The sequence below is a fragment of the Lolium rigidum genome, chromosome 6, assembly GCF_022539505.1.
Source record: "Lolium rigidum isolate FL_2022 chromosome 6, APGP_CSIRO_Lrig_0.1, whole genome shotgun sequence".
NCBI lineage: Eukaryota > Viridiplantae > Streptophyta > Magnoliopsida > Poales > Poaceae > Lolium > Lolium rigidum.
Genome location: NC_061513.1, coordinates 300,241,237 through 300,253,552, shown reverse-complemented (window position 1 = coordinate 300,253,552; position 12,316 = coordinate 300,241,237). Strand labels below are relative to the sequence as shown.

The following is a 12,316-nucleotide window of genomic DNA, read 5'->3' as shown; positions in this document are numbered from 1 at the left end:
TCACGTGGCCGCCAAGAAAAGTTCGACACTCGTGGACCGCGGCCTGAGATCGATTTGAGATCGGCTTAATAGATAAGCTGAGTATGAGTGTCTTCTATAGCTAGATTAGAAAATATGTCGATCTTGAGCCAACATTAGCTCCCTCAATTAATCTCGATGGCCTAAAGGAATATGATTATGTGCAACCTTTAGGCTATATATATATTAAAAGGAATCATGATAACATATTACCTTATGTGACGTCGATTAGATTTATTCCTTTTACTTTAGATGAAATTTAATTAAGCTAATCTGAAAGTTTACCTTGAATGATAAATTTCTTCCTTCCATATTCAACAAATTCCTTCCATTGCTTCAGCTAGTTTGACATTTGTTTTCCTAGCTGGAGACCAACTTGAAATCGGTACAGGCTAAGTATGAATTAAATATTGCAACTCAACCTTTAACTCCATATAGTTCAGAGGATCTCCAGCCATTGGCGCTTCTCACGGCCAAATCCGGCGCTAAATAGCGCCGGATTGGATGAAATTTTGGCGTAGGGAGTGTTGAAGTTCCAGCCGTTTCACCAGGTAGACGCTCGGTGATTGGCGTTTTTGTCTTTACAGTTCGGTGAATTTGACAAATTTCAGAAATAAACGTTACAGTTCGGTGAATTTGACAAGTTTTGCCAACATTTGGCTTATTTTTACAAATAAACGTTACAGTTCAACAAAACAAGCAAATAATTTGACAAGTTTTCAAACAAATCAAATGGCCTCGAAGCCTTCGAAGCCTCCATATGTGCTCCACCAGATCATCCTGCAGTTGTTGATGCATTGTGGAGTCTCGAATCTCCTGACGCATAGCGATGAACGCAGCCCACGATACCGGCACCTGGTGATTAGGCTGTGCAAGAGGACCCTCTCTGTCATATGATGTAGCTTGTTCGCTCAGAGGAATCGGATACTTTCGCTCATTATCGATAACCATGTTGTGTAAACACACACGACAGTTCATCACCTCTCACATATGATCTTTGGACTAAGTCAAAGCGGAGAACCGGACTACAATAGATCACCGCCCTGCAGAACCGGTAGAAACAATCAAGGGCGATGGACTCCGCCATCCGAAGATAGTCATCGACATAATCACCAGGAGCTCCATATGCCAGCATCCGCATAGCCGCCGTGCACTTTTGGAGGGTGGAAAACCCTGCCATGCCGGTGCAATCCAACTTGAATCTGAAATAGGAGTCGTACTCTCGAAGGGCATACACAATTCTTAGGAAGAGCTTCCAGCTCATCCTGGAATGACGCCAAAAAACAGCCTCACCGTGCAATGGGTCGTCGGCTAAGTAGTCGGCGTAGAGCATACAGTAGCCCTCCATTCGATGTCTCTGCTTGCACTTCCGGCGACCTGGTGCCGACCCACCACGGTGACCAATGACCTTCTCGGCGTACAAGCCGGACATGCAAGCTAGGATCAACATGTGCTCCTCGTCTTGGGCGGCGGCTGTCATTTCTTCTTCAAAAAGCTTGGCGAACATCTGCTCCTCCTCCTCGTCGGAGTCCATGTCCGGCCAGGCAATTGGACGAACACCTGTCGAGCGTGTCGACGAGGCGCGACACGAGGGAGTTTCCCGACGGTGGAATATAGGTAGAGGGCACGACGAACGGCGGAATATAGGTTGTTGGGTGGAGGGATGGCGAAGTTCAGGCAACCGGCCGGCGAATTGGCGAGGGGTGGTGCCGGCGGCGACAGAGCAACGAGAGGGTTGGGGGATTTGCGACGAGAAAGTGTTTGGTTCGTGTGTTCTCTCGCCGACAGAGCGGGTCCGTCCCCGCTTTTCTCTTGTCCGGAGCCCCCGAGCCCTGGAGGGCCGGGATGGTTTGGGCTCTCCGGAGAGATTAAAGCCAAATTCAGGAAAAAACAAGAAGCCGGGAGCACAGCTGAGCCGAATAATACCGTCCGGATGAAGAAAAAAAAGCTGCCGGAGACCTCATCGAGGAAACGGCTGAACGGATGGAGGTGCTCTCAAAGTCTCAATCTCGCTCGAAACGAGCTGAGCTGAGCATGTTCTAACTAGGTGTAACCCAACTCGTCTGCGGCCCAGCAATAGCAGAGGAGAAATGGAGACTCAGTGGCGTCAAAACAAATTTGGATTAACACTGTAATTTCGGAGAGAGACGAGATACTCCAACAATCACGGTAGTGGATACTTACCTTTTTCTGTTGAGTGGTACGTAGTGGATAATTACCAGGAGCCTGATAACCCAACCCGTACAGGTCGAAAGATCGGTCCAGCCGGTTCCTGGACCCACAAGTCAGCCAGTCGAATAATCCACTACCGGAGCCCCCGCACTGCTACGTTTATCCAAACCAAAACCCGAGCAATAGTCCAGCGGAGCATTTTACGGAGGTTAATCTGACTAGGATGATGATAATCCAGTTACCCCCTCCGTCAAGCCACGGCAGCCTTTATAAGCCGACCCTCTCCCCCTAACGATCCACCAGCACCTCAGCAGCATCTCCCGTGCTCCATTTTCTTGATCCGCTCGCGTTCAGTTTCGTTCCGCGCGCCCGGCTTCCCTCTGCTCGATGGCGCCCCTCGGTGACGGAGTCGCTCCCGCGGCGGCGGCCGCCCCAGGCCTGGTGGTCTCCTTCGGCGAGATGCTCATCGACTTCGTGCCGGACGTGGCCGGCGTCTCGCTCGCCGAGTCCGGCGGCTTCGTCAAGGCCCCCGGCGGCGCGCCCGCCAACGTCGCTTGCGCCATCTCCAAGCTCGGCGGCTCCTCCGCCTTCGTCGGCAAGGTACGTATATCCGCGCTGATCCATCGCCATCCCTCTCAGCTATGGTTCTCCGCTTGCGTTGGTAGATCCGTTTGGGTTTGACTAGCTGATGGTAGTATGCTCGGATCTGACGTGCTCTGCTTCGGATCTGATCATGGGGGTGGCTGGTGGCGCGATGGCTGGGGCGTTCGCGTCCGTCAGATCGTCGGCGGACGGCGGAGATCGGGCGTTGACCTTTCCATGATGGGTGATCATATGGTTTAGTAGGAGATCACTGATCGATTTCGTCACTCCATTATTTTTAGAACTGCAGCTTATCCGAACACCAAAATAGGACCACTGACACGATAGATCCTCTCGTATACACATGTCCCCACATGTCAGTGTTTAGTACACCTACCAAAATCTCCACTTTTTTTCGTCTTGGATATGATCTACCCCATTTCTAGGTAGGACATCTCGTGGTTGCATAGCCGGGTCATATGACCATACGCAAAAGTGGCAGCAGCAGCAGCAATGATCGCTGGCCTGGAGTGGGGAGTGGGAGTGGGTGGCGCCAGACAAAGGAGTGCTTCGTCGTCATGTGACCTCACGTCGCCTTTTTTTCTTCTTTATACAAATCTTATCTCAGTTTTGTTCTCGCCATTAATATTTCTTATTCTTACGAATAAATTTAGTATCGGATCAATCATGATCTTAGCTAGTCTCAGTAGTTTATGCATTGTAGTTTTGATGAGTAGAATAAAAATTGATGCTTTCGCTCCGTCGGTGTCATGTAGCCGCTCGATGCCGGTACCTTTGGCCTTTCCGCTCACGTGTAAAATACTCTACTGCAAATCACACTCTCCCACAATTTTATGGGTCCCATCTGGCCAAGCTGACTCGGATCTGACGGCTTTTATTGCCTGCACTTGCGGTCATCCCAAATCTAACACTAATCTATCTGACAGCCTTTGTACTTCCACAATTTGCATCCATCGTTCTCATTTGATAACTGCGTAATGTCGTGGCATGGATGATAATTGTTTGTCTGAAATTCTGATCGATCGATGATGGTTTCCTCTGCAGTTCGGCGACGACGAGTTCGGCCACATGCTGGTGGACATCCTGAAGCAGAACGGCGTGAACGCGGAGGGCTGCCTGTTCGACCAGCACGCGCGCACGGCCCTGGCCTTCGTCACCCTCAAGTCCAACGGCGAGCGGGAGTTCATGTTCTACCGCAACCCATCTGCCGACATGCTCCTCACCGAGGCGGAGCTGAACCTCGACCTGATCCGCCGCGCCCGCATCTTCCACTACGGCTCCATCTCGCTCATCACCGAGCCCTGCCGCTCGGCGCACGTGGCCGCCATGCGCGCCGCCAAGGCCGGCGGCATCCTCTGCTCGTACGACCCCAACGTGCGCCTGCCGCTCTGGCCCTCGGAGCAGGCTGCCCGCGACGGGATCTTGAGCATCTGGAAGGAGGCTGACTTCATCAAGGTGAGCGACGACGAGGTGGCCTTCCTGACACAGGGTGACGCGAACGACGAGAAGAACGTCCTCTCGCTTTGGTTCGAGGGCCTCAAGCTGCTCATCGTCACCGACGGCGAGAAGGGGTGCAGGTACTTCACCAAGGACTTCAAGGGGTCCGTGCCAGGGTACTCCGTCCAGACCGTCGACACAACCGGCGCCGGTGACGCCTTCGTCGGCTCGCTCCTCCTCAATGTCGCCAAGGATGACTCCATCTTCCACGTAAGCGTTCTGTTACCCATAGTATCAGTCACCAGTTGATTTAATTTCATGTAAATGAATGTTACTAATTGATGCATCATTTTGATTTCTCAGAATGAGGAGAAGCTGAGGGAGGCGCTGCAGTTCTCCAATGCGTGCGGAGCCATCTGCACCACCAAGAAGGGAGCCATCCCGGCACTACCAACAACCGCCACTGCCCTGGAGCTCATCAGCAAGGGCAGCAACTAAGCGGAGCTGGTCGTCGTCGTCGTGTCGCGCCTTCGGGGTTTCAGTTTAGGTGAATGTAGCTGCGTTTTAGAGGGTTCTCTCATGACTCTGTGCGTGCTTCGAGTTGAGTTTAGTGTGTGTTGAAACCTCGTGGGCGCTTAATAAAAAGCAAGCATGCGTGGTGGTTGTAAGTGCTTCCGTTTGGCGGCTGTCTTGTCTATGGAGGCTACTGGTATTGTAGCCTTCACCTCGAATTTATCAATGTGTATTGCAATGGATGGACTTGTGATCGGAACGAAATTTTTCATTGTATCACCTTGAGTTTGGATGAGCTTTTATATTCTGATACATTTTTTCGTATCTCTGTCTGATAAGTTGTATCATACGTTATTATTTCAATCATACATAACATTATCCTATTCTGGTTGGCAGTCATTATCAGGCCTTTTTAAATTCATGATTGACTTGCTTATTCTGCTTAGAGTCGGCATCAGGCTTGAAACATGTGGCTTTTATTCTACTTCTGAATCAAAATTTAAAACAGTTGGCAGTCTGAATGAATGGAAAATGTATTCGGAAATAAAAAAAAATTATGCTGCATTGAGTTTGGATGATGTTTTCTCCTGTGTGCAATGTTACTTATCTCTGCATATAAGATTGCATCATAATTAAGCATCTAAAAAAAAGATTGCACCATAAGTACCTCTTGGTCATAAGATTGCAATGTTTTTACTTTGGGGTTTCAATTTTGGTGGTTTTAGTTGCTTCCGTTTGGTGGCTGTCTTCTTGCCTATGGAGGCTACTGGCATAGTGTTATTGTAGCCTTCACCTGGAATTATCTATGAGCATTGCTATGAATGGGCGTGATGCCGTGATCGGAAAGAAAAAAAAAATCATATCTTCGGCTCATAAGTTGCATCATAAGTAATGATATTTCACTATTAACATTATTCTATTATGTTTGGCAGTCACTATCATGCCTCTTTAAATTCATGATTGACTTGCTTATTTTACTTAGTGTCGGCTTCAGGCTTGAAACATGTGGCTTTTATTGTACGATTTTCTAAATCAAAACTTAAACAGTTGCCAAGTTGAATGACGAGTCCTGGAATGAATGGAAATGTGTCCGGGAAAGAAAATCTGCTCCATTGATTTTGGATGTTGTTTTCCTGTGTGATGCAATGTTACTTACCTCTGGTTCATAAGATCGCAGCATAAGTACTAATTTGCATAATTAACATGGGCCGACTTAGCAACTGAGCATCAGATTTTTTTTGCTTGGCAGTTGGCATCAGGCTTGATAAACATGCGATGTGTGCACTTTATTTAACCAACCAAGGTAGTGTCACCCCTCCAGCCCACCAGAGTTTAAATCTCAGATTTGACACTTTGGTGTTTCATTAAAAGACGGAGTATTCTTCAGTGGGAGGCAACGTTCCCGTCAACAGCGAGGCGACCGTGGTGATTCCGTCAGTCTCAAGATCCGTCGGATTAGTTTTTTGAACTCGGTCTTTCGAAGGGACTCATAGGGATAGGGTGTGCGTGCGCGGATGTTCATAGGGATGAGTGTATGTACGTATGTATGAGTGCTTGCGTCTGTAACGAGTTTCACAAAAAAAGTACACTCTTGTGTATGTTACGGGAATTACTCTCGTATTGGGCTGGCCGATTGTCACATTACCTAAAAAGATTAATGTTGTTGCAATCTCTGACTTCTCAGCGTTTGGCCGGTGCACCTATCTATGTGGGTCAACCTATAATTAGTTCTATGAGGACATCAGACGCGAATGTATCGATGCTAGGTGGGGGCACTTTGATGGTCGGTTTGATATTGCTGGTTGCATCCCACGGTATGATTGCTGCACCCTCATGGAGCTCTCACAGACGTTTGGATTTTCGGCCGTCCGATCGAGCTGACGTGGCGCGATCTCGGCCGGTCGTTTCGTCCAGGGCGCGAGGCCCTCGCACGAACCCACGTTTTATCCATGGGTCGTGTAAAGCCCGCCTGGCCCGGTCGTGCGAGGACCCCCAATCGCTCGCGTGCTTGTGCTCCCCAATCCCCTCGTCCGGCGGCGCCGTTCCGGCTCCCTGGCTGCCGCCCGCCCTTCTCCTCCCAGCCCCCTCTCGATTCCTCTTCTCCCCCACCAGCCCCCAACCTCAATCCCCTCTTCCATGTGAGGAAGAAGGATGCGCCGCCATGCTGGAAGGAGACGCGGCCGCGCCGCCTCGCCGCCGCGCCGTCCTAATCCCCTGATACACATGCACCCGTGGAGCTAGAGGTGCGTGTCGCATGGGAGCCGATGTCCTTGTCGCCCACCACTCCTACGGCTCCATGGGGGCGACCTGGTTAGGGGAAGAGGAGGCTCGAGCAAAGCTGCGCGGTCGAGCTGCACTGGAGATGCGCCGGGTGGAGTCAAGCTCGTGCCGGAGAAGGGTGTTGCTACCGGAGCCCCATGGCCTCGATCTCATATGCGATGGCCTTGAGCTGAACAAGCTGTTTCGCCGCCAGGCTCCATGGGGAAGGGGTGCTTGCTGGGGAGGGTCGCATGGAGGAATAGATGAACCAGAAGATCACCTCCCGGAAGGCCCTCTCCATCATCCTCTGGCGCGGTAATGGCAAGACCATCATGCAACAGTATGAGTATGTTTTCAGATACTTCTTTCTAGCTGTCAGTGCATAGCTTTGTATGACATGGTAGTGTGGATTGAAATATTGTGTACTTGTCATGATATTTTTCAGGGTAATTGCGCTCCATGTTGGTTAATTTCTGAACCAAGTATTCAGATTTGAGAAGCCCAACAGAAAGAGTTCAGTAATATCTTACTTATGAATGGTAAAATTTGTATTTCCTTGTCTATAATACATGTTTCTAGCGCTTGCTTTGATGTTGATATAGCTGCAGAATTACAAGAGTACCATCTACTTCGAAGGCTACTTAAGTCATATTCATGTGTGAAATTGATGTTGGCATGGTTATATTTTGGATTTTCGTTGTATGTTCCTATTTCTGCTAGCCATCTTTGTTTAAAGCTTCATTGTTAGCAGCCCTTTGTGTTGCCATCTTTGTATATTCAGATTTTGTTTTATCTTTTCCTACAAGGTGTTGATGAAAATTCCAATCAGGTTATAGCGGAAGATTAATCCATGTAATATTTATATCTCTGGAATTTATATGCATATAAAGACGACTTGCTTGTACAAGATATTACCCCACTCACATATGTGACTTGAATGTGTAGTATATTTTCTATCTCGCATGTGGCACTAGCATGTGCAAGCTACCATTGATAGAATTGCGTGAGAAAATTAGTTTTTTGCTAGAAGAGTTGGCTAGACTTTTATATGCTATATTAGTTAACACTCTGTATTTTACTAAAATACATGATTTCATTTCATCACATTATTAACCGTGAAGAATTTCCTTACAGCTGGTCACTCATTAGTTGCGAAAACTTTCATGTCGTCTAAAAGTCATGCTTCGCGGGTTTATGGCTTGATGGATTCAAAAATTGAGCTCAGTTCTAACTATGAAAGAGTTATCAGATCTCCAAGAAGTGATGAATGGCAAAGAATTGTTCGTTTACACCGATATTTATCAGATATTGTTAGAAGATGAAGCTAGATATTACTAGACTTCTATTTTGGGATTCTAGATCTGTCCCAGATGACAATCGTTTAATCAACGTGTGCACAGTTTGTGGTTCATCATACCATGGCAAGGTCCTTATTTTCTGGTTCAATCAACTTCAGCATGTGGATCATGATCTGTTTCAACAATATACTTCCATCCTCTATGATCATTTTTATATTGATGTTTGGTGAGAGGAATCATTTTATATTGATGTTTGGTGAGAGGAATCATGCCCCTCTATTCTGTTAGCTAAATATTACGGTGCTTATAAAATAAAGAAAGTAATATGTAAGTAGCATAGGGAAACCTGAAATTTCTCCCAGAGATAACATCCAACTGTTTTTGTTATTTTCCGCTCGATAGTCTGTTTGTACTATGGATTGATCTGTACGGAAGGCTTGATCGCTAGCATCGCTGCTGCTCCTCCTCTTTGCCCTCTTTGGCATTGAGTAGGAGGAGCACGTGCTGCCTCCAAACCTCATCAGAGGGGATGACGCCTCGGCTGCCGGCATAGAGAATAACGAAGATAATGTGTTTTCTCACTATAAGTCTACTAAACTTGAGAGTCTTTGGTTCAGTTTAGCCGATGGCCTTTCTGAATGTGCCTCCATGGATGGAGCTTTGTTGATGGCGTTGTTGGATACATGAATGAAGGTAAACAAAAGTAGACTACAAACCTGTCCTAATTATTTCGCTTTGAATTAGTGAAAAGAAATCATAAGAGAGATAATTATGCTTCCCATTAGTTAACTTCATCTTAACATTTATACGGCAACAAAAGAACCGCTAGGTGATTAGCTTCAGTTTTTGCTAGAATGATAATCACAATCTTGGAGCACCATTTCCCGTAAAAGGGAAATGTGTAGATTCTATCTTGCAATCTAGGAGCGGTACAGTTTTATCATGTTTATGTCATCCTATACAATGTTTAACTGATGGAATTTCTCAATGTTTTTCGTTTAGTACTATCTGAAGACTGGAACATGCAAGTTTGGGGCTACATGTAAATTCCATCATCCCAGCGAAAAGGCTGGAATCTAGGGAATGGCGCAGCTAAACACGTTGGGATACTCACTTTGACCGGTTATTAGCAGAGTAAAATCTATTTATTTTTCTATTTGTTGTATTGACTGAAATGTATTACTGTTGTACCATGAAAGGGAGTGTGCATACTACTAAAACCGTGAAATGTATTCTTTTAGATGTTGTTTTCCATCTTACTGTTACAGGACAAGCTAGCACAGATTTTCTGCTGTGTACTAATATAATTTAGTTAGTTCTCTGATTGTTATTAGAATAGCCACTCCTGCATTTTTGTGACTACTTACAGTAGTTTCTTTGGATCGTCTTCTTGGCTGCAGATTGTGTGTTGAAGCTCCTCCAGACGGCATCCTCCTGTAGCAAATCCTGGTTTTTTGATGAATCTGTTGTTCCTTAGATCATGGTTATGGGGTTGATGCTTTCCAGCATTGCCAGTTCAGCTATACCAGGTACTTTTGGAGGGTTTTTCAGGGAATATTAGTAACAATATGATCTAATGCAGTAAAGCTATGTTCCAAAAAATAATCTGACAAGCGAAATACGTATTCAAACCAATGGAAGGTCACTCCATGCTCAAGTTTGCATAATAGTGTGTCTTACAAAGAACAGGTCTAGAGTTAGAATTCCATTCTGCACCTACGAATCAACTCATATTTAAAATTTAGTTTAAATTATTGTATGAAGTGTGTTGTTTGAATAGCAAGTAAATCTATTGAGCCAAGTGTGATTTGCATTTTCTTTTACCTACAACACTAAATTGCCCCTCTTCTTCCTCGACAAAATGCATGCCGGTTCTGTAGCAATGGTCGCGAGAAGGACCATGCACTCCGTCATGAGCACCGACAGTGGCCTTGCCGACGAAACAACGTGATCTGCTTCATCAACCAACAACCAGGTGCGCCCCTGACTCTAATAATTCAGATTATTTATCCCCATGGCCTATGCTTGCCTAAAATATGTAATTAAAATTACAGCCCCATGATGTTAGTTTCGTGTGCAAAACATGAGTTGAATAGTTGCTATTATTCTATCTACACATTTTAATAGTCCTTTGCCTATGTGCCAAATAGTTGGTCCATCAGGGGCTAATACAGATTTGAGTGCACACTATGTGAAAGGAAAAATAGTGAACATAAATCAAATCTACCTATTACCAAATATAATGGATATCTACCTGTCGACTTATATGTCATGTAGTTTTGCTCTAACAAAATATAAATAGGCTGGCTATATAACAACACAGTAGCATGCTCGCATTCATTCAAACTGCACATAACAAGTACTACGCTATATTAATATCGACAATTCAGGTTGGAAAACTGGAGCTAAGTACATTAGATCTTGTGTGTGTGGCAAGGCACGTGGCCAGCTTTATATTGAAATCAAACTTGGGTGTTTAATACTATGACACTGTGACAGCAGTTGTATAACTATATAAGAGATATGGTTTCGGGATTGGACAAATGAAGGCCGAGCTACATGTAGGCCTTTATGTGGGCGAGCGCGCAACAAGACATTGTTCCTACCTTTTTGCTCTTTACAATTCAGGGTTGCCTGCTGTGGAGGAATCTGAAGGTGTAGACCACATAGATACAAAGCTTAAGAGACTTTCTTTTTCTTTAATATACTGGTCAGGTAGCATCTTGTGACTTGTGACATGACCGGAATTATATCTATACCTTACAGGGGGCAAGGTTACAAAGACAGTGCTTCAGTGAATCTATTAGCAAATTAGAATCTTGAGGACATTAGTGTAGCAAACACGAGAAATCTTGATGTCCTTCCCTTTCACAGCCTGATGTCATGATGAGATAGAAAATAATGGGTGATCCTTCAGGTGTTCAATATAATTTGCCATTAGTCTCAAGCCATACATTTTTGAATCCTGGACAACCAACTGCAATGGAGGCCATGCAAGGAAGTAAACCATGAACACACTCTTTCACAACTGTCAAGCTTCTGTCGGTACAGACGCCCCACCTCCTATCTCAATAGTTTTGTGCTCCAAACAGGGATTGAGCACTTCACCCAACCACTCTTCTTCTCCTACTTTTTTCATCTCTGGGTGATCACTTCTAAGGTAATTTATTTTGACACTTAATTTAGGCAACTACATCAAGAGTGGAGACAATAGTTGATAGATGTATTCACCTACCAAGAGTTGTACTCTGTGAACTCACCGTTTTTCACTAGCCTCGCTATTAAATCCAGTGTCATATTTGAACTATTGAATATCTTTGAGTACATTTATCTTTAGCGGTTCCTTAAAAAATTAAATACAAGCTTGCTTCATTGTTTGACAGCTTTGACCAATTGACATGGTCTATTCCTCTATATGTACGGAAAATGTTGGTCCCTTACTCCTGATTCCTTTTTTTAATGTAGATAACGAACACTATGTTCTAAAAAGTGCAGAGCCATGTGTTCAAATCTGAAACACGGTGGAAGATTTAGGAGCAGGATTGTAGTCTCTACAAACATACTCTGATGCATATCTGTAATCGAAGAAGCCAGTAACATGAAGGTTTGCTACTACTTTCTTTACTTGCTCAAGCTTGCCTCGATTACTCCAGATTCTCTTTCCTTTTGTACTCCTCATGTGCATATGCGAAAGGTTGGACGCACGATATATGTGTTATTTGGTACGTATATTCTGTTAATTTTTTATAGATGGAAATCCTAGAGATTCTTACTTACTATATTCACTTCCAAATAAGAACTTGGTGTTTCAAAGGATGAATTCCATCTTGAGCTATGCGAATATATCTAAGTTTGTGTGACTGTCCTGTTTAACACCTCTGCGCTACCAGCGGAGTGTTCTCCTCTGTATCTCGATGTTTGTAATAAAGTCAAAAGAACTATGAAACAGCGGGGGATTCTTCATGTGTAAAAGCTGTCAAATATGTTGACCTGGCGACAAATACAATCATCATAAG

General features: G+C 45.2%; 1 protein-coding gene and 1 long non-coding RNA gene across 5 annotated transcripts; both read left to right on the top strand.

Annotated features, from left to right (window-relative positions):
- The first annotated feature begins 2,577 nt into the window (after positions 1 to 2,577).
- Positions 2,578 to 4,728, top strand: LOC124661089 (fructokinase-2). Its single transcript, XM_047198947.1, has 3 exons — positions 2,578 to 2,790; positions 3,838 to 4,500; positions 4,594 to 4,728. Exons 1-3 carry the CDS (start codon positions 2,578 to 2,580, stop codon positions 4,726 to 4,728), a joined length of 1,011 nt encoding a protein of 336 aa, XP_047054903.1.
- Positions 4,729 to 8,639: 3,911 nt separating this feature from the next.
- On the top strand, positions 8,640 to 12,082 carry LOC124668450. Of its 4 annotated transcripts, XR_006991697.1 has the most exons (6): positions 8,640 to 8,993; positions 9,303 to 9,422; positions 9,701 to 9,829; positions 10,181 to 10,275; positions 10,803 to 10,955; positions 11,067 to 11,330. It is a non-coding gene; the product is annotated as an uncharacterized LOC124668450 (long non-coding RNA). The 4 variants fall into 4 exon arrangements; XR_006991699.1 differs by lacking the exons at positions 10,803 to 10,955; positions 11,067 to 11,330 and adding an exon at positions 11,796 to 12,082; XR_006991696.1 differs by lacking the exons at positions 10,803 to 10,955; positions 11,067 to 11,330 and adding an exon at positions 11,766 to 12,082.
- The last annotated feature ends 234 nt before the right edge of the window (positions 12,083 to 12,316 follow it).

What these genes read in the sequence shown, in the direction of transcription:
- LOC124661089 (XM_047198947.1), top strand. Translation starts at nt 2,578, where the DNA reads ATGGCGCCCCTCGGTGACGGAGTCGCTCCCGCGGCGGCGGCCGCCCCA. An exon ending in CCTCCGCCTTCGTCGGCAAG is followed by an intron (nt 2,791 to 3,837) that starts GTACGTATATCC and finishes TTTCCTCTGCAG; the next exon opens with TTCGGCGACGACGAGTTCGG. An exon ending in AGGATGACTCCATCTTCCAC is followed by an intron (nt 4,501 to 4,593) that starts GTAAGCGTTCTG and finishes TTGATTTCTCAG; the next exon opens with AATGAGGAGAAGCTGAGGGA.